Below are 24,798 nucleotides of genomic sequence, written 5' to 3' on the forward strand. Positions count from 1 at the left end.
CCTGCTTCAGGAGTCAGAACTGACACAGCTCTGGTTTGCATTCTGAAAAAGGCAATTCAAGGACTGGAATTAGGCTAAAGATAAGTGACACTTTGCTAGACAGATCATCTGGCTGTTTTTGCAAGTACCCTGCCCAGTGGGTGGAGTTGCTGCTGCCTGGTGGAAGCAGCAGAACAGGAGCAGGACTGTCCCCCTGATGTGGGACCTCAGCCACTGGCAATGGTTGTGCTTTCCCCAACAGGAAAGCAAATTTTCCCTTCCTGTGTGTTCATCTCCACCTTTAAAAGAAGCTGTTTTATATCTGATACATGAAAATGGCTGAGCTGATGCACTGCAGATTGATTTCCTCACTGCTGTCCACATTCCAACCACAAGATAAACACCTTCCTTAGAGAGCTCTGTCCCTCATGCTTTGGAGCTGCTGCATGCTTGGGTGTAAATCAGAAGCTGCCATGAGCTACCTACATAAATAGTAACTTTCACACTCTGGACATTTTAAATCTCCTTTAGGGGGGAAAAAAAAAAAAAGAAGTGATGAACAAAGCATTTAATAGCTGAACGAATGAAAAGTCTCAAACTTACAAACACAGTCTTCATTTACTATCAAATCAGTCCCCATTTGGAACTTTTCCTAACAAAGCAGCCTCTGTTGGGGGATTTATTTTAGTCTTTTAAAAATAACAGCACCAGCAAAAGTCTCACCATAAATTCAACGATTCCAGCATGAGTGCTTTGGCCTGCCTTGCTCATCAAATCAAAATAAGGTTTTGCTGCCAAACACTTACATGCCACAGAAAGTTAGAGAAGCAAAGAAAAAGCTTTGGGTGTATTTACCAATCAAACAGCAACTTCAGGGCACTCCTGGAAAGGGACAAATCCAGCTAAAACAACCTCATCAGTTTTCCAGAGCCTGTCTCCCAGCAAGAGCAGCATGGGCCAAACTCTCCTTTTCTGAGATGAAAGAGATGCTATCTGTGGCTTCTGGGTTTGGTTATCAACAGTTGGCATTGCCCACATTTTGTCAGTGATTGATGAGCTCCAAGCCAGTCCCAGGACTCAGCAGACCCTACTCCCCTCTCTGTGGGGCAGAGCAGATGTGCAAAGCCTGACACCCTGCCCCTGGTGACAAGCTCACCACTCAAAACCTGCTTCCCTTTAGCTTTAAAACCCTTCTATCACAAAAGCTATTAGATGCTATGGATGACTGTCCAGGCTTTTCTGGTTTTGTTGGTTTGTTTTGTTTTTTTTTTCCCAGCTGAAGTTGGTTTATGATCCTGAAATGCAGCTCTGAAAATAAAAGGTGTGTAAAGGAAGTATATCAAATTCATTAAGCCGGCACTTGGCTATACAGAAAGCCTTGGCAATCAATCCTTTTACCAAAAGGTGTAAAAAAGTTGACATACTAAAATTAAAAAAGGTAGCATCAATAACCCAAAAAGTTTCAACCAGTGTTAATAAAACTCCCTTTAAGTCACAACAATTTCAACAGGCAAATAGTCCCAATACAGGCATTGTAAAATAATAAATTGACTCCTATCCAAATATTATCAAATCAGTCTAAAAATGACTCATCTACACTGCTGTCATTAAGAATACATTAAGAATTCACTTTGTCATCAGATGCCAATATTGTTGCTCCAGAAAGTGTGGAGTATTAACTGCAATTTAGCAATTAAACATATGGTTTAAAAAATTGGTTTGTCAATATTAATGCAAAAGGTAGTTCCTTACATAGAAGTACTGTGCTTGCCAGACAAGTAAGGTAATACTTTAGGTATAAATCAAACAAATTAAAGCAGAATTATACCACAGTTTTCCTTGAAGACTTAGGATTTGTGTGTTGCTTCTGTCAATGTTTAGCAAACTTAAGAAGCAGAACCTTTGGTTCTTTTAGTCAAGTAAAAATATTCTCATGTACCACAAAAATACAACTTCCAGAGAAAATGGAAGTCCATCAACAAGTCCACTTTCAATAAAACTGAGGTAGTACTGCTCTTTTATTATGTGAATGTGGAAAGAGATTTAGATACAAATCATCATCTACCACTCAGTTGACTGACAGGTACAGTAATTTTATAAAACAATCCCAACATTTAGTTTGAAAGTCCAAAAAAAGGAATGATCTGGACTCATTCACTAGGAGTTAGCTCAAAATGGGAATTAGCCATATTACAAAAAGCTGTTGCTTATGTTGGTTTTTAGAGCCTTATTACCCAGGATTAATGCATTTATAGTTAACACTGCTGTTCATCTTGGTATAAAACCTCAAAATTATTACAGCCTAAAATTTCAACAATGTAAACAGCACTACACACAGTACAGACCTGCCCTGACAGACATAGTATGAAAAACTTAATCTGGCACTGTATAATTTAGCAATGTTAATTTAACCTAACTAAAAAGAACTACATTGTGCAAGAAGTATCAGACTTATTTATACTAATCTGAAGTCTTAAAAAAAAAAATAAAAATAATAACAATAATAATAATAATAATAAAATAAAAAAAAAAAGCTTAACTTGTAGCCAGGGTCAAATATTTCAGGACGAGAGTAAAAGGAATAACCAAAATTAAGAAAGTGCCTAAAACATGATACAGCATTCTAGAGCCCTTTCAAAGACAAGGCAGAAAAAGGTGTAAAGTAGAAAAATCTGGAGCCTCGGTAATTTCCAGAAACATCCAGAGTTGACATTTCGTCAAGGGCAACAAGTTGCTTTTGTCACTGCTGCTTGGCCAGGGCTAAGTCTGTTCACCCACACACAGCCCCTCTGTGGCTGAAGACAGAAGACATTTGCTTTCCTCCTCCTTTTTCCTCCTCTCCATTTCCCACTCCACGAAGGTGTCAAAGAGACTCGGCCAGGCCTCGTCCTCGCTGTAGTTGCTAAGGTCCGGTCCAATCACCTGAGTAAAATTTAGAAACATGTTCCACGTGTCCCGGGAGATTCCCTTGATTCCTGAGGGGTTCTTGATTAGGAAGTGTAACCACTGGTCCAAAATAGGGGGCTTGTTTTGGGTGAAGACTAATTTCCAAAGGGCAATGGCTATTTCCCGATGTAGCGACCTCTGTCCTTCCTCAGAGTCCAGGCCGAACTGGAAGGTGAAACGATAGAGATCCTTGAATTTATCTTCCTGCCTGGCTTCATTCAGGAGGCTGGGGAACCTTGCACAAATGCCATCAATGCTGTCTGCATTTATTGCTTTGCAGCCTTCAAAAAACTCCTTCCTGTCAAGCAAGAGAAGAGAAATTAGAATGAGCCCTTCCCCCTGAGCAGTGCCTGTTCAGCTCCGTGGATTCAGAGAGGATCATCTGGACAAGGTGTGCCCTCAGCCCCAGTGGGATTTTGGCAATGGGAACCACTGGAAAAAGACAATTCCAAGGCATTCCTAAAGGCCTGGGGAACCACATGCACCCCCCCAGTGTTAGCATTTGAAAGGTTTTGCTCTCTGGCTTTTCTGGACACTTTCACAGCCTGGAATTCCTTTCACATAAAAAAGTGAAGAAGAAATTCCACACGTTTGAAATTAACACATTTACCCCAACCCTATTCAATACTGCCCATGCTCTGGGTGAACTGTTTGCAAGGGACAGAGCAGTTCACTTTTGCTTTTGCTGTGGCTTTTGCTTGTTCTTCCAGCCTGCAAAACCAAAGGGGAGCCACTGGTGTGGGTCAGCAAGGCACCTGCTGAGAGCCTGGCAGGGAGCACAGCATCACAGGGCTGCAGCACCAGGTACAGACAGAGCACCAGCCCTGGAGCAGTGGGACACATTTAGTTTCCCTGGTGCTTTGAGGAGGTGTTACAACAGCCAGGAGAGCCAGCAGGCTGCCACAGGCTGGGCTGGAGGGAAGACAGGAGATGGAGCAGCACTCAGAACACACCACACTGCTTTCCTTGATGGAAGAAGTCCATCAGCACCTGTACCATGGAGCATGCCCTTCAGCAAATATAACCTCTCACCACTAGATCCTCTCCAAGGCAACTGAAACCATCTTAATAATACTCATTTTAGTTGTGCAGAATTACAGACACTACTTACAATTCCTCTACCATCTTAGCAAATACCTGTGCTGTCAGCCTCCAGTAAATCCACACTTGCATTCCAGAGTAACTCATCCCTGTGACACACACCCTCAGCCACAAAGAGCCTGAAGATGCTGCTCAGTGCACAGCAGAGGCTTGGCTCAAGGCTCTGAACACCAAAGTAATAAGCTCAGTAAAAACGGGCAGCATTGCTCAAACCAATCTAGATAGACCAAAAATTAAAAAAATTCCTTCACACCCTGAAGTCCTTGTAGGCTCTGTTCACTTGCTCTTACCTGGACATTGCTAATCAAGCTGGGGCAGTTTGGGTTTGCCTGTGGGCTCAGTGGGGGCAGTTTTAGCTGCTGCATTGTTTCCTGTAGCATCACACATGTTGCCTGCCTGCTGACTGAGCCCCTTGTCCAGGAGGGCACACAGCACTTTGAACAGCAATCATTTGTCAGCTAGTATGAAACAGCTACCAGTGTCAAAACCCTCCCATTTCCTTCCCTCTCTATGCTTTAACAAGATTACTCTTGGAAAAAGACATTAGGTGTTACACTGGTTGGACAGGAACAATTCTGTCATTCTTAGTAGCAATTACTAAAGAATCTTACAATACTTTAAAGAAAAAATTAATTTCAGTGTCCAATCCCATCACCAAGACAATGCTGGATACAGTAAATTGCTTTTGGTGGATCAAGAATAAATTAATGTCTACAGAATCTCACTACACTGCTCATCACTAGCAGCATAATGGCCAAAACTACATCTTCTGAAATCCAGTGTGAGGGGAAGGGGAAAAGAAGACAATACAAAGCTTACCTTGTGCAGTGGTAGGAATTAATTTGATCAAAAAGCAAGTGTTAGAAGAAACAAGTAAGTGAAGCTAATGAGGCTGTCTCTCCAACATACTGTTGACAGGATATACTTTAACATATGAAAATAATTACAAGTTCTACAAGAACTAACCTTGTAAATTTGCACATGGTAGCAGCCTGGAATTTCCAAGCCAAAACTAGTACTTTAAATTCAGTGGGATCAACACAGAGGTCATTGCAAAATCGTTCCATTCCTTCTTCCAGTATGGCATCTTCCCTCTCATCCTTATACCTTCTGAACAACTCCCCAATCCTCTGAAGAGAAGATTCCTCTGCACTGCAAACAGAATCTTTCTTTGTGTCTCCAGAAAATGTTGGAGGCTGACTGGACTCCACAGCAGCATCTGTTTTCTTAGTCCCATTCACAAGAATGTCTCCTGCAGCCTTCCCTCCAGCGGAGCCGTGGTCGTCTCTGTGCACTGCACTCCTCTTGCTGTGGGACTTGCTGCCAGACTCTCTTTCCCCATTTTTGCTGCCAAGGGTAGAAGAAGGATTCTTGCATTTGGTGACACACTGGCCCATGGTGGTGCAAGCCCAGCTCCTAGCAGGGTCCCCCTGCCCTTGGACACCCTCGCAGCTGCTCTTCAACACATCTCACCATGCCATCAGCAGCACTCAGCTAACCTGGAAAACAGTGCAGAGTCAAACTGCTGCCCCTCTATAAAGAATATCTGAAGGATTAAATGTGGGATAACATTTGCCATTAAGAGACTGACTTCAGGACATTTCAGCTCTGCATACTGAAAAGGAGCAGTGTACACAAGGCTGGAATGAGCCATAAATTTCAGGCAATTTCAGGCTGTTTTACCTAGAAATCAATACAGCTCACTCAGTGCTACACTATACTAACGGGTCCTAATAAAGGAAATTCCTAAAATTCTTACTGCAGCATAGGTTACAAAGAGGTTGATTCATGCACAGGCTTCATCACGACACACTAACTCTAACCCAGAAATATTTTAAAGGAAATGGTTTTTAAAAGTACACCCACATTTTATATAGAATATAAAACAGTGAAACAAAGCAAAGGAAGAAGGGCAGGGACACTGATGGGACAACCTGGCAGAGACCTGAGCATTGGATCTGGACTGTACCTCCAGCAAACCAGCAAGAGGATGTCTCAGGGAGGGGGGAAGGGGGCTGGTTTGGGGGAGGAGGAGAGGGAGTGGAAGTTGTGTGTTTATTTTTAAACAGAGTTTGGAATCTAGGTTTTGTACTTAAAACACAGAGTGTGTTTGCAGAAAGGAGGCAGCACTTGTTATGCAAGAGGGTATTCAAAAATTGTTCATTGTTTCCAGTGGGCTCCTCCCTTCAGGTAAGGAGACAGACAGGGGAGGGGGCCTTGTTAATGAAGCTTAGACAGACACACATGCAGATAAGAAGTAGTAATTCCAGTTCAGAGAGAAATTTTTTAAAATAAAAATTAAAATGCCAAAATGATTTCATCATACTCATTTTTTATAAATCACAAAGCCTTGCATATTTGGAAAAGATATTTTGTCCAGAGAAAAGGGTTCTCCCATTTTCCCTGTTAAAACCAGGCTACCACACTGATACTGCCCTATCAGTGAGCAGCTACACCAAGGTCAGTCCACTTCTCAGAAATGGCAGCTCCAAGAAAGCAATTGCTTATCACAGTCCTCCTTTACCCACTCACTTGCATTTCACCCCTGCTGTCAGTTAGGCAAAAGCTTCAAACATAAAAATTGTGTTTGACTTAACTATGTGTACAGCTTTCAGTTTAGAATTAGAACAAGAAAGAAGAGAGAAAATTTTAAAAATTAATAAATACAATAGCTGTCATATCAGTTCTGCTGTATTTTTTCTTGGGCAAAGCTTTACTGAGACTGTAAAGCTCTTTTAAGCTGTAAAGCAACAGCAGCAACAAATACAGATGAATTTTCAGATATCAGGATTGCAAAAATAAATCTTCTCTCAGCCATTATACCTGTTTAGTCAAAACAACACGTGTGCAGCTCCATGAGAAAAATATTTTGTCAATGGAACTCCAACAGCCAAGATGCTGGTTTTGACTACCTGGCTCCCCTCTCCCACCTCAGTCCCTTTTCTTAATCACATAACCCACACATGAAACTAACAAATGCCTATTTTTTTAAGCAGACAAAGAAACAAAGGTATTATATATTCTTTCATCACAATGTTTCAAAGATTAACCTTGCAGCATCATTGTTACAGGCAAGCAAAGTTTGATTTAATGTGTTCCAGAAACAACAGTATGTATTTGAAAGGATTTATAAAAATATGCATGTCAATATAAACACATGTAAATATATATGCTTGTAAATATAAATTATAAGGTAATTTCACTGGTCCCCAGTACTTCACAGCTCTCAGCTGCAAAGCACAGCCTGACACTGATTTCTGTGCTGCCAGGTGCCTGAGCAACATCATCCTCTCCTGTCTACACCAGTCATTATTTCATTAAACAAAACAAACAGGATATTATAGTTAGAGTAAAAACTGCTTAGTGATTAACTCCCACATACCAGCTTTCCCCCACCCCATCTTTAAATTCATCTGAATTCAAATGCTCAATCTACACTAATTCTTGTTTTTTCATCAGTTTCTCAGAGGCAGCTAGCACCACACTGGACAAATTTTTCTTTAGAGAGAAGCATGCAGCTAAAAGAACAGAATAAAAAAAATCCTGAGTACAGACTAGTATTAGAGTTTAAAGCAGAGTTTAGGTAGTATAGAAAACTTTCTGCTCAAAGATGTAACAGCAGTTATTAGCTATTGGTGTTTTCCTATGGGGGAAGGTTAAAGAACAGCTGCCTATTAGTGAACAGTACTTTCCTCTAAAGCAGTCAAATCACACACATCCCAATTAATCCAATGCACTAGAGGAATCCAAATTTGAAGGTGGTTTTTTTTTTCTCTTAAGGCAGTTTGCAATACAAACTGTGTTCATAATTTTCCTGATAAAAGTGACTCATGCTGTCATGTTTCCTAAGCAACAGCTTGTGTTAATGACAATACTTAACTAATGTTCAGGTTTCCAAAGTGACATCACCAGTGTGATGAAACTGATGGGTTTTAAAATCATTTGCTGCCCCAAAAAGAGCACTACAACACACAGAGGGAAGACCTGCCAGCATTATCAGACACCTGTATGTAAGTAGTTGTCCCACCAGCAGTTTCCAAAAAACAAGCCCAGTAGCATTAACCCCTAGAGGGCAAGTTGACCACCCCTCTCACATCATACCCCTCTAAAAACACATTTTGTGTACTCCTACTTGCCTTGCAAAGAGCTGAATGCTGCTCCTGAACAGCCACTGCCTGGCTCCTGCTCTTCCCTGCAGTAAGAGAGTTCCTCCTCCTCCCTGCCAAGGAGGTTCTCAGAGCACAATCCTACTCCTTATGAACAAACATTAGAAGATACTGATGTAAAGTTGCTGCAACTCCTCACTTTTCTTCCACATGAAACTTGATGCCATGTGCCACATACTTAGAAGCATTCTACCCCAAAAATAGCAAAACCAGCTTGGAAAAAAAAAAAAAAAAAAAAAAAAAAAAAAGTCCAGACTGCATCCGCTGGCAGCTTGTACATGTATCTGGTTTTGTAAGAGAAAAGTCTTTTGGCACTCCATCAGTTACCCTTTTGTAAATTGCCTTTGCTGAGCTGGATCCACTTCACTAACTAGTCACCTCCGCTTCCTACGTGACTCAGGTTTCAAGGCATGAAAGGAACAAGAGCCTTGGAAGGAGATGGAAACAAGTGGGAGAAGCTGGCCCTTTTGTTAAGGGAGGCTGCAGAGAGGATCTAATTGCAGCATCAGGAGCTGCAGTGAAGCCAGAGCTCAGGGAGGTGAGCAGAGCTGTGTGCTCAGCTGCACAGCAAAGCAAGGATCACAGAGCACAAGGAGCAGCAGAGATTTCTCCCAGCTGCATCAGGAAGTACAAGTATAAAGTTCTTGTGTACCCAAAGGTTACACTGGATTGGTAGCAAAGCATCAATTCCCAAAAGGATCAGTTCCCAAGAGCAAAATTACTAAGAGGCCTGTACAGCATAAAAGCAAGACATAAAAGGCAGCAGTGACCAGTGCTTTTGCCATTCTGGTAAAAAGGATCAAAATTCAGGGCTAAGGTTGGAATGTGCTCAGTGCTGCAGGATGCAGTGCTCCCAAAGAAGTCTATTACTCAGAAAAGTATTGAGCAATGATCTCCAGAACATATGAATCACCAAGATGCCCATGAGGCCATCTTCCTCTTTCAAAGCAGAGATCCACAATGATGTTCTCTGCACCTTTCTAGAAAGGAGTCAGCAGCTGGGAACACAGGAAGATGAGTGCTGGTGGATACAGCTAAAGAAAAATCACCCTCTAAGAACAAAGGATGTGCAGAGCCAGATGGCCCCACATATTAAATGAAAACCTAGAGATTACAAAGGCCTTGGCTAATGCTTGGTGGGGCTTTTTCATTTGGTGGGGGTTTTGTGTCAGACATTTTTCTAAGTGCTGCAAGGAATTTGCAGAATTTTTCCTCCATTTTCAAGTGACCAGATCACACATAACCCAAAATTTGAAGGGAGCAAAACAAAGTGACTCAGTAATAACTCTCAATCATACCAGCACACCATGGCACAATTGAAAACAGCAGCAATGGAGTGGAGAGGGGAAGCTGGCAGGAGGAGAGAAGATGCAAAGGAGATATTTAAGTAACCCTGTATTTTTCTATGACTGATGTTATTGTAGTAATAGAAATTATTGGATATGACCAGAGGAAAACAAGCAAAACAAGCATTATGCTGTTTAATAAAGTGTTGCATCAGAAGGTATTTATAATGAGCTTCAAAACACAGCAAGTATCAAGAGAGTAGAGGGAAAAGCTTTCCATACCATTCAGGAAGACTCAAAGACAAATTTAGGAAATCTCATAACAAAAGGGGAGACAGCTCAGCCAACCATTAAATCCCTTTCCAAGTAGCATTTCACTAGCTAAGGCAAAGACAACAAAACTAGAGCTTAACTAAGCCTCAACCCACCCTCAGCTTTTCACAAACACTTGAGCACAGTCTAAGAATTTTACAGAATTCCACTATGCATTATCTAACTTTAAATGGTGAGGGATACATGACTTCAAAAACAGCTGAGAGTAGGGAGCAGTACATGATGGATGTCCTGTCTGTTTCCTGCCCTGAACAGATCACTGGGGAGGCAGGAGAGGATCACTGCCACTGCTGAAGCACAAGCCATTGTGCCAGACAAGTGATCATGGAAGCAAACATTTAATACTTACATAGTTTCAGCTACACAGGGAATCATTCCACTAGCTCCACAGCTTCCTTTAGGCTCCCTGGACTCCACATAGAATGCTGGAAGACAAAAGACCACACAAATCTTTACATTTAGAAAAGGCTATGAAAACCATGAAATGCAACAAATCACTGAGAACCAACTGTGTGTTTAATAAAACCCTTCAGAGCCAAACTCCATTTGCTCAAAGAGACATTTCATAGAAAACCACTTCACTTTTTTGACTTACAAAATAGCATTTACACCATTAAATCTGCACTATCATATGAACCATTCAACAGGTACTGAAAACAACAGACAAATTCAAATGTTTGTTAGGAGTAAATACACACTTCTGGATCTTCCATGGCTTTCAGCATGGGAGAGTGAATTCCTCATTTCTTGCACTCAAAGCAAAGCAGAGGACATGCTATCACTGCCACTGCATGTTAGCTGAGGGCTGTTTAATCTCTGAATGCCAGACAGCTGCTACCTAGCAAAGCATAATTTGGGTCTGGAGAGTAATTCTCTTTTTTTTCATTCTCTAGCACATTCTTTTCCATGTTTGTTTTCCCATGTTCAGTCAAGCTGGCTCAACTTCCCTTCTCTTAAATTCACAGCTCTGCTGTATAACTAGGAACCTCTGAAGAGAAAAAAAAACCAACAAAGGTATGTCTGGTTTTTGCAGCAAGAGCTGCAACTGCAGCCCCTAGTCAACACCTCTGTATCTGATGTAGTAGAAAAACACAACAAACAAGAAATCTCTGGCAAAGCTCCCCTGCTCTGCCATGCTAACAGAAACACTAAAACATCTCATTTTTACAGCTCTCAGTGCATCTAGGGAGCAGACAGATGATCAAAAGCTGCCTTGTTGCACACTTCCTTTTTACATGAGATTTACTTCTTGGGAAACAAGCAGCAACATTAGTTTGTTCAGAGCAAAGAGGAGGGTGAATGTAGAAATACAACCATGAAACAAGGTCTTGTCACACACATGCCAATCTCCACATGAGTTTTCCCCAAACCTGAATCCTATATGTGGATTAGGAAAATATGACTGACACATAAAACCTAGTTAGACCAAAGCTGTTGATAGAGTTTAAAAGCCCCAAACACTTCAAAATGCCTGGAAACTCTCTGGAGTGGTACTTTCACTCATATGCACACACAGAACAACAACATACCTCCACTGAATCATTTTTAGGCAATTACCATTGAGGTGGAGACCAAAAAGTCTACTTCACCCTGGGTTTATATACTCTGCTCCCAAACCTCATCTATAACCAACCACCCTTTTTCCCTCCTCCATGGCTTCACAGCTCTTTTAGCAGATACTCCAGAGGGTGCACAGGCACCAGGCAGCTTAACATGCAAGGGAACAGAGGAGTGTCTGCCTCTCTCATGGTGGAAGTAATAACTTGAATTTCTTCCTATTTCACCATAGCATCCCATCAATTTCAAGAATTTAAGAAAATGTAACATCTGGCACATCTCTGTTAATTTCTTTTGGCCTCCTGCATCTAAATATTTCTTTTTATAAATCACCAGGGAGGAACACAGGGTGCTGTGCAACCTCATTCCCCAGGAACCTGTATAAACATCTTACAGTTCACATTTTGAAAAATCATTGTCATGGCAACTTTTTGCAATAAACTACTTTTCAAACATATTTGTATTTCTTTGGAAGATATCCATGATACACCAAATCTACATTTCCAGTTGACTTACTGCACATACTGGAAGCAAACACTTATTTCAAGTTCAAAAGAAGCTGAATCTGATGGAGATCAGCCCTACCCAGCAAAAGCCAAACTTTTTCAGCTTGTTTGAAGTAATTTCCTTGTTGGCTGACCTATACACACACACACTGACTGGAGAAATTTTAACATGTTAGAGCCTCCAGCTACAATTCTTCCCCCTTCTTTATATTTCTGTTCTTCTGAGTTGTCCATTTAACCTTTCTAGAATTTTTAATGTAGCAAACTTTGACGACAAACTATGACATATGGAACAAAAAGTTAGTATGAGTTAGCAGCTAAAAGATCAAGCCCTTCAAGGCTGCATTTAAAGGCTGTCACAGCACAACAATGCACTGACTTCATCCTAAATGATGCACAGTGAGTGCAGGGGGTGGGCAGGAGCACGTTGGTGGCACAGGTTTTGGTCCAGCCCCTGGGCCAGAGCTGCAGGTGCAGCTGCAGGCTGTGGGCACAGCACCTTCTCCTGAGCTGCTGTGGAGCAGTGACAGCCTGCACTGGAAGAAAGTAAATAGTGTGGACCCTTGGGATGATGGAGGCCTTTGTTTTGCTCACCTGCCTCTTTTTGCAGCTGTGTCTAAGCCCCTGGGACTTGGCAGGAGGATCAGTGCAGGTTCTCCACACCCCCAGCAGCTTTCCCACAGGTAGGAGCAAGCAGCTTTCTCACCAAACCTCCTCACCTTGGCTCTCCTGTGGGCAATCAGTGAAGGATCAGTGGTACTGGTGAAAATTGAGAGGAGCAGCTGTACAGGTGGAAGCTTTCAGTGTGCAGCTCAGAGCTCTACACTGCAGCACCAAGCACTGGCTGCACAAATGTTACAGCACAGACCAAACTTCAGGCAAAGCCACCACCTGATGGAAACTGCTTCTTTCAAGTCTGAACCTGCAATGAAACTTTCCCAGCAGAAACCCTCTGAGTGCAGGACAATGGCATATTATGGGCTGTCAGGAGCCCAGAACACACCTCACCACATCCCCCAGCAAGTGCTGCACCTGTCTGTCACGCTGATCTGCTCCACAGCACTGCTGCACAAACACACTTATGCAAAGTTACTCAAGAGGAAGTCTAAAAGCAGGAAAGTCCTGCTGCAATTAGTTAAAATGAATTATTAGTTTGTGAGGCTTCCTGCAGCTGAAGAACCTTTCAATGAATTACAGACAGTAATGGTTTTATGGGTAGATACATGAGAACTTTACCAATCTGTCCCAAACCAGGATAACAAAACTATTTCTGATTAACCTAAGTTTGAGCTTTGGAAACAAAATGTGATCAAACTGGGTAAAATTTGTCTCTACAGAACATGTCTGCATAGAGTAGAAGCCAGTTTTACAGACACCTGAAAAGGCACCATGCAGAGTTCCAGCTGCCACTTGGCAAAAAGCTCCATGGCAGTCTAGGGGAAAACCAAGCCAGGCAACAGCTATGCTGGAAACCTGAATATTTTCTCAAATGAGAAGCAGACTTCTCTGAGAAAGATCACACTGGAAAGGCTTGACTACTTTGGAAGGGAAGGCCAAGTACAAAAATACAAAAACAAACAAACAAAAAAAAAAAAATCAGAAACAACTTCACCATATTTACAGTCCATAATGCTGGGCCAGCTCAGGAACAAGAAGCAGAGTTATCACCAAATCTCTTTCTCTCCCCCCTCCATCACCAGGATGCAGGAAAAATTTACAATACCTGAGCCTTGACCTGCTGTGCTGTCACTCCAAGCCCAGAGCTTACTCATCAAAGGAGATTTTTCCATTAAACACTGGGCAGAAGAAACCTGTTTTCTGCACTGTTGAAGAGCACCTGACTCTGCAGGCACTCACAGACCATGACACCACATTTCACCCCCAAAGTTCAACAAGCAGCCTCAAGAAAAAGAGGAACAGATGTTTCAGATCTGTAGTTCACTGCATGCAGCTAATTGTCTAAGGCCAGCTTAAGGAAAAAAAAAAAATAATATGAAAAATTAGAGGCAGAGGAAGACTAAAGCACCTTACTACTTTTTTCATATGAAATATACTTTCCTTAAGTAGCTTTTTCAGCAGAAAAATGCATCATTCTTGAATCCCTACCCTCCCTTTACATTCTCTAACCACACAATACCTTACTTACTGATTACTTCTCATTGTTTTTCCATTTGGCCCCACTAAAAATTTTTCAATTGTTTCCTATTATGTGCTTCATCTTACTTTATTAGGTGGGTGGAATGATTTGTTAGGATTATTGTATTTTCAAAGAACAAACCCAAGTCCAGCTAGCTAAACAGAATGTAATTTTAGAAAGGTGCCTTCAGGTGCTTTTGTAATGTAAATAAATTAATGAACTAATTCATGCAGCAGCAGTACTTGTTTTGAGAAGTCTATTTAAGCTATGAGCAAGACAATGGGGCAGAGAAATCAAGACAGGTAAACAGCAGGGCTGTTCAAGATCATGCCATCAGTAAAGCTGAAAAAAGATTCCAAACCAGATTCCATCCAATTCCCTACCTCTTACACACACAGATGTGAACAAACTCATTTATTTCACTGCATATAATTCAACCACCTTCAAAAAATGAAGGTTCAGTCACTGAGCAATTTATCTCCATCCATTTAAAAACTTATAAACTTAAAAACCAATACTCCTCTTCTTCTTTGAGATCCTTGTGAAAGGCCATACAAGGTCCAGCACATACAAAAAACAATCTTCTAATGAGAGTTTGTGTGGTTTTTCCCTTTTCATGTGCAAAGGGTTGTAAAATAATAATCCTTCAGCATTTTTCCAGGGTACACTAACTTTTGCACAGCATGACAGACCTTTAACACCTCAGTGTATTATGAATAATTAAAGCTCATGCCAGGGGAAGAGCTACTGTGTGCTGACACAACCAGTTCACATCTCTACAGCAAAACTGCAGATTATGAGACCAAAAGAAACCACAGCCCTTGGGTATTTGACAGAGATGCATCCCACTGAAAGCATCTGAAGGTAGCTGTGCTACAAGTATTTACCTTACCCTGCCTCAATCCATTCTGCAAATTAACCCACAGAAAATTGCAGCTCTCTGCAGTCAAACCAGAATAACTCTGAAAAACCATCTTGGTTCACAATCTACTCAGCAATGGAAAGAAAAACCATTTACTTTTAAACTGAGCTAAGTGTGCACAGATTTTCTTCTACCTTAAATTCATCTTAGGTGCCTTCACCAACTACATTCAGCTGAATATAATTCAGGTATCAAGTGACTCCTGCAATAATAAAATATGCTTTAATTGTAGTAAATAAGTTCATATTTCTTACTGTTCTCAACAATGAAGAAAAGACAGCAGTTACACAAAAAAAGGAATCCCTTCCAGCAGCTCTGGCTGACAGTGTCCCTTCTCCAGCACCTAACAGTGCAGGCACAAGTTTAAAGACAAGAGCCAGACCACCTCACCCCTGCTGGCAGCAGAGCTCCTGAGGAGGTTACAGAAGGCCCACTGGCCATCTCAGTGAGTTTTCAGGCTGACAGCCAGAAGAATCACTCAGTGCACACAGTTGTGTAGGAACTTCAGCTGACCACACAAACACTGGAATCATATCTAAGTTATGTACAACAAATTGTTCTCAGTGAAAGCACTGACATATGAAAGTGCCTTAAGAGCATATGCTTGCATTTTTAAACTGACTACAGTTTCTAAAGCAGAAAATACACACAGCCATCTGCAGGAGCCCTAATTCTCTCTCCTGATTTGATTTGCAACTTCCCTATTTCAGTGAACAACACCAACATTCCCACTGTACAAAGGATTCTGCAGTATTTTGATGCTAACTGTACCAGTAGCTTCTAAGGAGCTCCTTTGAGTACTTGAACTTGGTCATCAGCTGTAACACTCTCACCTCTCCTTGAGAAATCTGGTGGTAACTTCAATCAACACACACTTTTTTTCACAAGTTTTCACCCATTCTTGTCTTGATTTCCCTTGACATCCTGTGTCCCACAAGAGAGCAGGTGTGTGGGTATCTATCCTGTGCTTCATGAGACATTAGCACTAAATCCAAGCACAAGTAACTGCTGGAAGCTGGAATACATCAGACCTTTGGCACTCCAGGCCACCCACTTAGAGCTGATCCAGAACACTCAAGGCTTTCTGCACAGAATCATTGGCAATGAAAATGTTAAACAGTCAGCATATGACCAAAACTAAGAGCTAGGACATTTGTGTTTGTGAGTCTATTACTAAGCTACACATGCCTCCCATAATCATAGGTGCTAAGATGATTTTCTCTCTCCCTTTCCATTTTAAAACAAAAGGATAAGACTGACTGCATTGCAAGTTCCAAAGTTGCAGGAGGAAAAGCATCACACACACACCAAAAAAAAAAAAAAAATCAAAGAAAGAACTAAAAACTGTCACTTTCTGCTACTACATGGATGCAAAAATAAGACTGGTGTATTTCAGGAGAACATAATCCTTTTGGTTCAAAAAAAACCCACTTATGTTCACTAAACAGGAAAAGTGAGACAACAAACAACTATGTCATACTGTCTCTGGCAGTCTGACTTTGTGGGAATAACAAACTGTGACAGGAGGTCAGGAACAGCATTCTCACATTTTGCAAAGTAAGTTTTGTCTTTCACAAAACAGATGCTGTAGACAGAACAGCATTTATAACCATTCTTTCTGAGACACCAGAAGATTATAGTAGCTTACTCTCTTTACTGGAATCCTGTCTCACCACCTATGCTTTTGTGGGTTTCTGCAGAGTTTTCCTGCTTCTGTCAAACAGTTCTTTAACACTTAGTAGTCCCCTAACTATTAGTCTTCTGGCAGCATGTAATTGAATAACCTTTAACTAAAATCCAGATTTTCTGCTTCCTTTAATATGCAGATCATTGGACCAGAGAGCTGCCCCCCAAGACACACAGATAAAATGGAAACCTAGATGGATCAATTCTCAGATTATATTTTAGGCAAGAGGCTTTGGTTCCCTTTTGGCTCTGTTATGGCCAGGACTGAGATCAGAATGTAAAATCATCACACCAAACCACACTGCTCATGTCACCACAAAGAACTCTGGCACTTGTGCAGGGGAAATCAGAGTTGCCCTGGGCTTTGCCAGCCCCCACCTGCCTGGGCTCTCCCATTTTTCACCCAGAGCTCAGTGGATCCACAAACCCTCCACAGGGAAGGGGAAGCCAAGGTGCCAGTGAGCAATGGGAGCTCATCTGCAAGTCTTGGCTTTCCTGAGCACTCCCTGGGAAGGTTTCAACCCAGATCTGTAATTACCTGACTCAAGCAAGAGACAAAAGATAGGGGGGAAGGAGAAATCACTGACTGTTTCAAAAGACACACTCCAGAGGAGTTACTGTACAGGAGACACTGAGAAAATCTGCACAGACAGTTTACTTGTGTCACAGGTTTACAGGGGGTAAATTGCAGTTGGCACTTTACCAGAAGGCAACATTTGCACTGAACATTTGCCATGAAATTACCATTGTTTCAAGTCAAGTTAATATGTCATTACTGCTGGGTAACTTAAGAGTCAAGTACACAATTAATCCCTGTCACCAACACAGACAGTCTGCAAAACATTACAGCCATTAATCTAGCATTTTTAAAAAGGAGGAAGGGGTAAGAGACAAAAGAACTTATTAGACTTCCAGTAACCAGAAGACAAAGCCTGTTAGTCAGAGGCAAAGAGAGGAAAGGAAGCCAGAGAGATAAGATGCAGACCCCTAGGGAGAAGCAGCCAGAGAGAAGGAGCCCAGCCAGGGAATTCTGATGAAACTGTTAAGGGGGCTCCCCCTTATCTTCCTGTGACTACCGAGTTCCTCAAGTGTTTACAAATTTTTCTTTCAGCCTTCCAAGAATTCTGGCTACCAATATTCAGCTCCTTCTGTATTTCTGAGGATGAAAGAAAGGACTGTTTTGCTAACATCCTATACTTCTATTTTTATAGTCTCTTCTTACTCAGAGCAGAGTTTTCCTGTTACACTCAGGAACAGACCCATGTGCCTAATGAAACAATAACATTGTTTCTGCCATTTGCAAGTTCTTACAAACTGCCAAAACCCCATCGTGATTGATTTTAGAGTGCTCCAAGGCTCTAAATTAAATTTACCAACATTTCCCTGGAACCAATAAAGAGAATCAAGTGTTTCAGTGTGGGACAGATCTCAGCAGTGCTGGGGCACTTCCACTCCTTCCTGCAGCCATGCATCTCTGTATCCAAACCCTTTGTGCACTCCTTTCTGCCATGAAGAAATACAAGTGCAGAAGACATGTCTGTCCTCTTTTCTTCCATCCCCATCTGCTTTACACCCCACTGCCCCTATACACATACCCAACACAGAGGATTTCCTCCTGTTCCTTAAGCTGAACCAAGGCAAGCAGCAGAACCACACCTCTCCCTCACCCACTCTTAAATTTGTCAGAACACATCCTAGAAGTCTGTCAAACCTTGCTCAATATGTACTTCTTCAATTAATTTCAATGAGAGTCTTCCAAAAGAGCTGTTCTTAGTTCTCTCTCAGTCACTCCTTCATCTGATCATCTTTTTCACAACACAATTCATGCTAAATGCAAGCCAGATGTAATTATTAATGAATTTCCAAGATCAACAAATTACAAGAACTACTGACACAAATCATTTAGAATTTGCTCACAATAATGAACACAACATTCAACTTCAAAATAAAGCAAGAATCAGGGCAGAAAAGGCACCTAACAGAGCCTTGAAGATCCTGATTACATGAGCTGATTACAGCTTTTATTGCAGGCTGTCAGTCTCTCAAAGAAAACAGCCAAGCAGCACCAAAGCTGTAAGTTCCCCTGTTATTAGTTGTGTTACTTCTTCTTTAAGAATTACAGTATTCATGCCTACATACAACTAGCTGTTAGGAAATAATCAGTTTTACAAATCATTACAAGAGCCAGTATTTGCAATAAGTTTGCAAAGCCAGTTGCACTTTGCAAATCTGAACTAATTCAACACAGATCACAAGCTCTCCTTTTTCTGCTGATGGGCAGAAAACCTTTTTTTTAGGCTGTGAGCTGCCTGTCATGTAAAAGTGAATGTTTTCCACAGACCACCATGACACACCTGTGTGGGGGAGGCTTTGAGGACAGATCCCAGAATTGACAAGAACATGAGGGCAGATCTCTCTACTTACACATGCAATCTTAACTAAGGAACTGTGTTTGCTTTTCTGAGGATTATCTTTCACCAGGAAAACATGCAGCAGTGTTCAGATGCAGTCAAGGGACACAAGTACTCAGAAACTCTCTCTTACCATTGCTGTAGCCCAAATAAAATACTAATACTGTAGCTATACATGAACTGTTTCATAAAGAGGTTTCTAAACACCTAAGAATTTGTTTAGATAATGCCTTTTGGTCAACTGTTCCCTTGAAAAATACAGTGAGGCCTGTAATTTTCAAAAAGGTAGGGCAGTTCTGTGCTTTCTGTTTGTAAAGCTATGGCCCCTTTTTTTTTTTTTTAAACACTTAACTCATTACTCATTATGTGACAGACACTGCCATTCAAAAAAAGTTCCCAGCTGTGGATCAATGCTATATTCTGACACTTGGCATCAGCCAGTTCAGTTATCAATGTAACATTTTGAAGGGCAGCATATCAGTCGTGTTAACTATTTAAAAGATAATCAATGATTCTTTCCAGCAACCACAGCACCGATAGGACAGGCATATTCTTCCAACCAATATTTGCTCGAAACACTGATTATGCAAGTTATAATTTGTTATGAGTAGCTTATTAGTACCATCGCAGCCCCAGAGAGTGATTAATGCAGATTGCAGCTTGCACAGGAAGGGTAAACACACTCAGGGAAGGGAGGGAGGGAGAGCTGAAGCAGGAAAAAAAAGTGGCTGTGTAAAGCTGGGTAGGTTCAGATAGAGAGAACTACCTTGGAAATAAATCTCTTTAGAGTTTATTCTCTCTTTCTCCTGAAAACACCAGGAACATTCACGTTCCAGCCAGACACGTGAGCAGGCTGGACCCGAACAAAGCGGCGCTCCCCGGCCCGGGGGCTGCGGGCTCCGGCTGCGACCACCGGAGGGGCCCAGGGAGCGCACCCCGAACGGAAACAAGCGGGAGCAGCGAACCGGGGGCGAGGCAGCCCCGCCGCTGGGGCAGGCGGGGAGCGGGGCGGCACCGGACCCACCGGCAGCGCCCGCCGGCTGTCCCGTGAGGGGCCCTGCCGTGAGGGGGCGGCGGCGGCGGCGCGGGGCCCCCCGAGCACAACCGGCCCTGGCGGGGCTGAGCGGCGGCGCGGCGGCCACGGGCGAACCCCGCCACCCGCGCCGCCGGCCGGGCCGTGCCGAGCCCCGCGCCGCCCCCGCCGCCGCCGCTCCCCCGCAGCCCGGGCGGACGGGAAGAGCTTCGGTCCAATTCACTCACCTCCGCGGCGCCGAGCGGCTCTGCCTCCACCGCATCACTTCCGGGCGAGCGCTCAGCTGGCGGACGCGCCGTGACGCGCCGTGACGTAACGCGCGAGGGGCGGCGCGCGCGACGCCGCACGCACGCTGAGGGCAGGGAAGGCGGCGGCGCGCGCCTCCCGCGCCCACCGGAGAGGGGGCGCCCGGCGGGGCGGGGCCGCGACCGCACCAAGGTAAAGCGGGGAGGGGGGGAAAGGCGGGCGTACACGCGGGGAGAGCGGAAAGCCGGAGGCGCGTGCGGTGGGCCTATCCCTCCCTCTGCCTCGCGCGTTGGTTCCGCCCGGCCGCGGGGGTAGGGCCGCCCCAGCCGCCAGGGGGCGCAACACCCGCAGCGTCCCCTAGCGGTCGCGAGGCTCCAGGCCGGGGGGCGGCAGCGCCATCTTGGCAGCGGCGGCGGCAGTGAGGGCGCCGGTGTGGGCAGCGCCCATTGACCCGCAGCGGTGTGTGCCCACATCGGTCTGTGCCCACAGTGCTCAGTGCCCACAGCGCCCATTGACCCGCAGCGGTGTGTGCCCACAGTGCTCAGTGCCCACAGCGCCCATTGACCCGCAGCGGTGTGTGCCTACATCGGTCTGTGCCCACAGTGCTCAGTGCCCACATCGGTCTGTGCCCACACTGCTCAGTGCCCACAGTGCTCCTGGCCCACAGCCCTCAGTGCCCTCAGGAGGAGAAGGCAGCGCCCTAAGCTGCACCAAGCTTTGACATGAGGAAGAACATCACAGAAAGGGGGATTAGACATGGGAACGGGTTTCCCAGTTGGTGGAGTCGCCATCCCTGGAGGTGTTAGAGAAGGCTGGACGTGCCATGGCCTGGGTGACAGGTGGGGTTTGGTCACAGACTGCGCTCAGAGGGCTCAGAGATCTTTCCTAACTCTTCTCATTCTGTGACCCACAGCCCTCCATGTCCACGGCCCTGCTATGGTTCTCAAATAGCAACTAAAAATCATGTCTATCAATGGGTTTCATTGACCCTCAGGATTAAGTAAGAAAAGGGTCAGGGAGGATTTGGTCTCTCCTAGCATTAATATTTATACCTGTTCTTGAGCTTGGGAGCATTTCCAATGCTGGGAAATATTTCTATTCATGCATTCAGTTGCATTTGGCTGGAAGCCAAAGTATGAATAAAGTGCATAAATCTATACTGGAGCTTGTGTCCATGTTGTTATATTTCTGTATGCTTCTATATTATATAAGCAAGGCCATCCAAGGATAGCTGAGAATTCATTTTCTCTGCTAAATTTCTCATTCTGCATTAAAATCTTTCTCTGCTTGTAAGTAATAGAGAACTAAACACATAGGGAGAAAATGGTATGAAAGCATGAACAACAGAGTTGGACAAGACTAAAGATAAATTAATATTGCTTTAGAGTTTACCTGGACACTGTGTGCTTTTAATGACAAAGCTAAGAAATAAGTAAAGCAATTTTTTCTTTGTTTCCCTTCCTCTTCTCCACAGTCTAAGTCAGCATTTCTGTTCTTCCTGAGGCTCCTGCAGCACAGGAGGCACTCCCAGGGCAAACCTGTGTGTCCTACTAAAACCAGATAATGCCTCAACCACCTCAGACTAAGAGAATGAAAACCCAGTGATCAAAAGGAAGTAGTTAAGAGTTTCCACTTACATTTATTCAAGTGAAAAGAATGTTGTAGAACCTTAATTTTGTGTGAATTGGCTTATTTGAACTGACATAGGAAACAGTGATAAAATCCATGCCCTTGCTTTTACTATTTAATTATATTCCCTTTGCATGCAGTTTGGTTTTTCTGATCAAAAGACTGCTCCATATGCAAGAGCAAGCTTAAAAGAGTCAGAAATCTGAGGCACAGATAGAGCAGCAGAGTTCCCATCCCAGCTGATGAAGTGTGAGTACAGTGATTTAGGGAGTCTGGTTCATTGGGGTTTCAGATCTTTTCAGTTTGCCAGCAGAAAGACACTGGCATCCTGTCAAAGTCACCCTGCTTTTAGATACCATTATGGAATGTCTTGGTTGTAACTTCATTTTTCTCACCAAATCTGCATATATTTATGATTGCAGCTTGTAGATGGAAAGAGTGAGAAATAAATCTTTGAGTCAAATTGATGGGAATGTCTGGAAATTTACAGGCTTGTGTCAGTAGTAGAAATGAGGATGTAACATCATAATGGAAGAACATGATATTTCATTCTAGTCATTTTTCACCACATGGAGATGGAATAATTTAGCTGTGATTGAGCTTTTGCCAGGATTTGGTTTTGTCTGAATCTTTAAAAAAGTGATGAATGTTCAATCAAGAATGAAAATCAAATGAAGTTTTCATTTCACCAGTACATACTGCAACCATGTGTGGCCAGTGTTTGCAGGGTACTGTCACAGGCCACTGAGTCATTGATTTGAGTAAAAGAAGACAAAATTACTTCTGTGAAAACTAGATTTTGAAACTTAATATTGCTGGAAGGCAAGTGACCTAGCCAGCTATCAGAGGAATCTGTGACCCCTTGTACCACTGGCACTCATTGTCTCAGTTGTTGTCCCTCAAGGAAATGACAGCCTAAATCCACTGCTGCCTCAGGAACCACAGACTCATTTTGGCAGAGTTGCATGAAAGATGAATCTGATTCCTGACCTCTTGTTGCTGTGAGAGCTCTGAAAGGAAGGATTGATTATCTGCTGCATTAGCAGCAGGAGAGAGACTGCAGATCACTTCTTAGCTAAGTGGCATGGTTTAGCTCCTTAAAAACCCCCAGATAGCAGAATTTTTCTGAATAAACATTAGCCAAAGAGTGCATTTGAAAACAGGAGCTGTAGATTGGCACACAGGCTGGATTGTTTATGGGCACAAAGTGTGGAACATGGTGGTGTTCCCTACTACAATGTTGATTCACCATGGTCTGGAATGACATCATTTACTTCAGTAACAGAGATGTGACCACAGCTTAATTTGGAAGGCAGTCAGTTTGTCACTGTGCCTTCAGACTCCTTGCCAGTAGCAAACCAGCTGTCAAATAGAAGTTTTGTTGCTCCTAAATAAAACATTTTACATCTGAGAAGTTCAAAGCTGCCTTTTCAAATTATTTCATGCAGGGTTTTGTTCCCCACCTCCCCATAGCAAATCCGGTTTCAGCAGCAGCACAAGGTGTATGTTACTAAAGCATGCCCCAGTTAGCTGGGATGTGAAAGAAGAGATAATTGTTTTAAAATATCCTTTTTTCCCTATGGACTCTTCCTTTCACCCTTTATTTTCTAAAATCCTTTATGTACTCACTGCTGGCAGCTTTTATGCTTAAAGTGAGTAGCTAATGCTTGACTTGAGAAGAAAATGTGAAATAAAATAGACTTACAACTTGAGCAAAGGAGCTGCATTCCCAGGCAAGCATCCCCTGTGGTTTAGCTGCTCCTGGCTCTGGACTCTTGGGGCAGCCTGTCCTCTGTCCCAGCTGTGCTGTGACACTCACTGCTGCCTCACTGTATAGTGCAGTTGGCAGACCCCTTTTATTATTCTTACATGAACTTCTAGTTTAAACTCTAGACATGCCTGCAAATAGCAAAATAAGACTGGTGTTTAATTGGTTATTCAGATTATTGAATTTATGGGTCAACCAGCTAACAATCCCATGGAGTGTGTATTTTTCCTGAAAGAAAACCCTACTGCTCCTTACAGTGTAAGGGACTATTTGTTTGAATTAACAGTGAAAAAGGTCTGAACGTTCACCATGCAGTTAAATCATTAACTGCTCAAATCCCTTTGGGGTTTGGATACAATGGGATGTTTCAGGTGCTGGATGATAAGAGGGGGTTGCATGGAGACTGACACTGTCAGGGCTGTGTGGTCACACCTACCCTGACCTCTCCTGGTGACAGTAAACACCCGAAATTTGCTCAGCTAATACAATAGCCCTGTAGTTTTTGACAGAAACGCTTGTGGTTAACCTCTGTGGGCTGCAAGCTGCAGTAAATGAAGGGTGGTGGAAGTTAAACAATGGGTGTGACTACCACAAGATGGGTGTTAGTGGGAAAGTGGTGTAACATCCACTTAGCATTCCAGAGATGTGAAATATAATTATGATTTAAATGCCAAAGATGTAAGTTGCAAGATGAGTAACTACAAGGACATGAAAGCCTCCCTTATCTTCCTTTCTATCCCACTCAGAATCATTTGCACACCCACAAAACTAATACAAGTAGTGTCACTTGATGAAATTACACCTGATACATGACTTGTACCATCACTTACATTTCTGTCAGTGTGGGCTCTGTTTATACCAAAGGAAAAATTCCAATCTCATTTACAACATTTAAAGTTGGAAGTAATTTTGCTCTCAGTGGAATTACTCCCTATTTATACTCCCACTCAGATCAGAATCTGACCCAGGCTTTGAATTTTGTCTTATTTGTTCTCATCCTTTCCTGTCATAGACAGAAGTCCTCAATCTCTAAAGGGCTCCTCATACCTTCATTAATGTGTCTTTGCAGAAATGGCTTATGAGCAGGTCTGT

General features: G+C 43.0%; 1 protein-coding gene across 1 annotated transcript; it reads right to left on the reverse strand.

Moving 5' to 3' along the window:
• Positions 1–1,214: 1,214 nt before the first annotated feature.
• On the reverse strand, positions 1,215–20,481 carry DCUN1D3 (defective in cullin neddylation 1 domain containing 3). The gene is made up of 4 exons (XM_079321149.1): positions 20,291–20,481; positions 10,161–10,236; positions 4,993–5,525; positions 1,215–3,223 (listed from the first exon to the last, which is right to left on the reverse strand). Exons 3-4 carry the CDS (start codon positions 5,421–5,423, stop codon positions 2,740–2,742), a joined length of 915 nt encoding a protein of 304 aa, XP_079177275.1. The 5' UTR covers positions 5,424–5,525; positions 10,161–10,236; positions 20,291–20,481; the 3' UTR covers positions 1,215–2,739.
• Between the last annotated feature and the right edge of the window lie 4,317 nt (positions 20,482–24,798).

Source organism: Erithacus rubecula, assembly GCF_903797595.1.
Source record: "Erithacus rubecula genome assembly, chromosome: 17".
Classification (NCBI taxonomy): Eukaryota; Metazoa; Chordata; class Aves; order Passeriformes; family Muscicapidae; genus Erithacus; species Erithacus rubecula.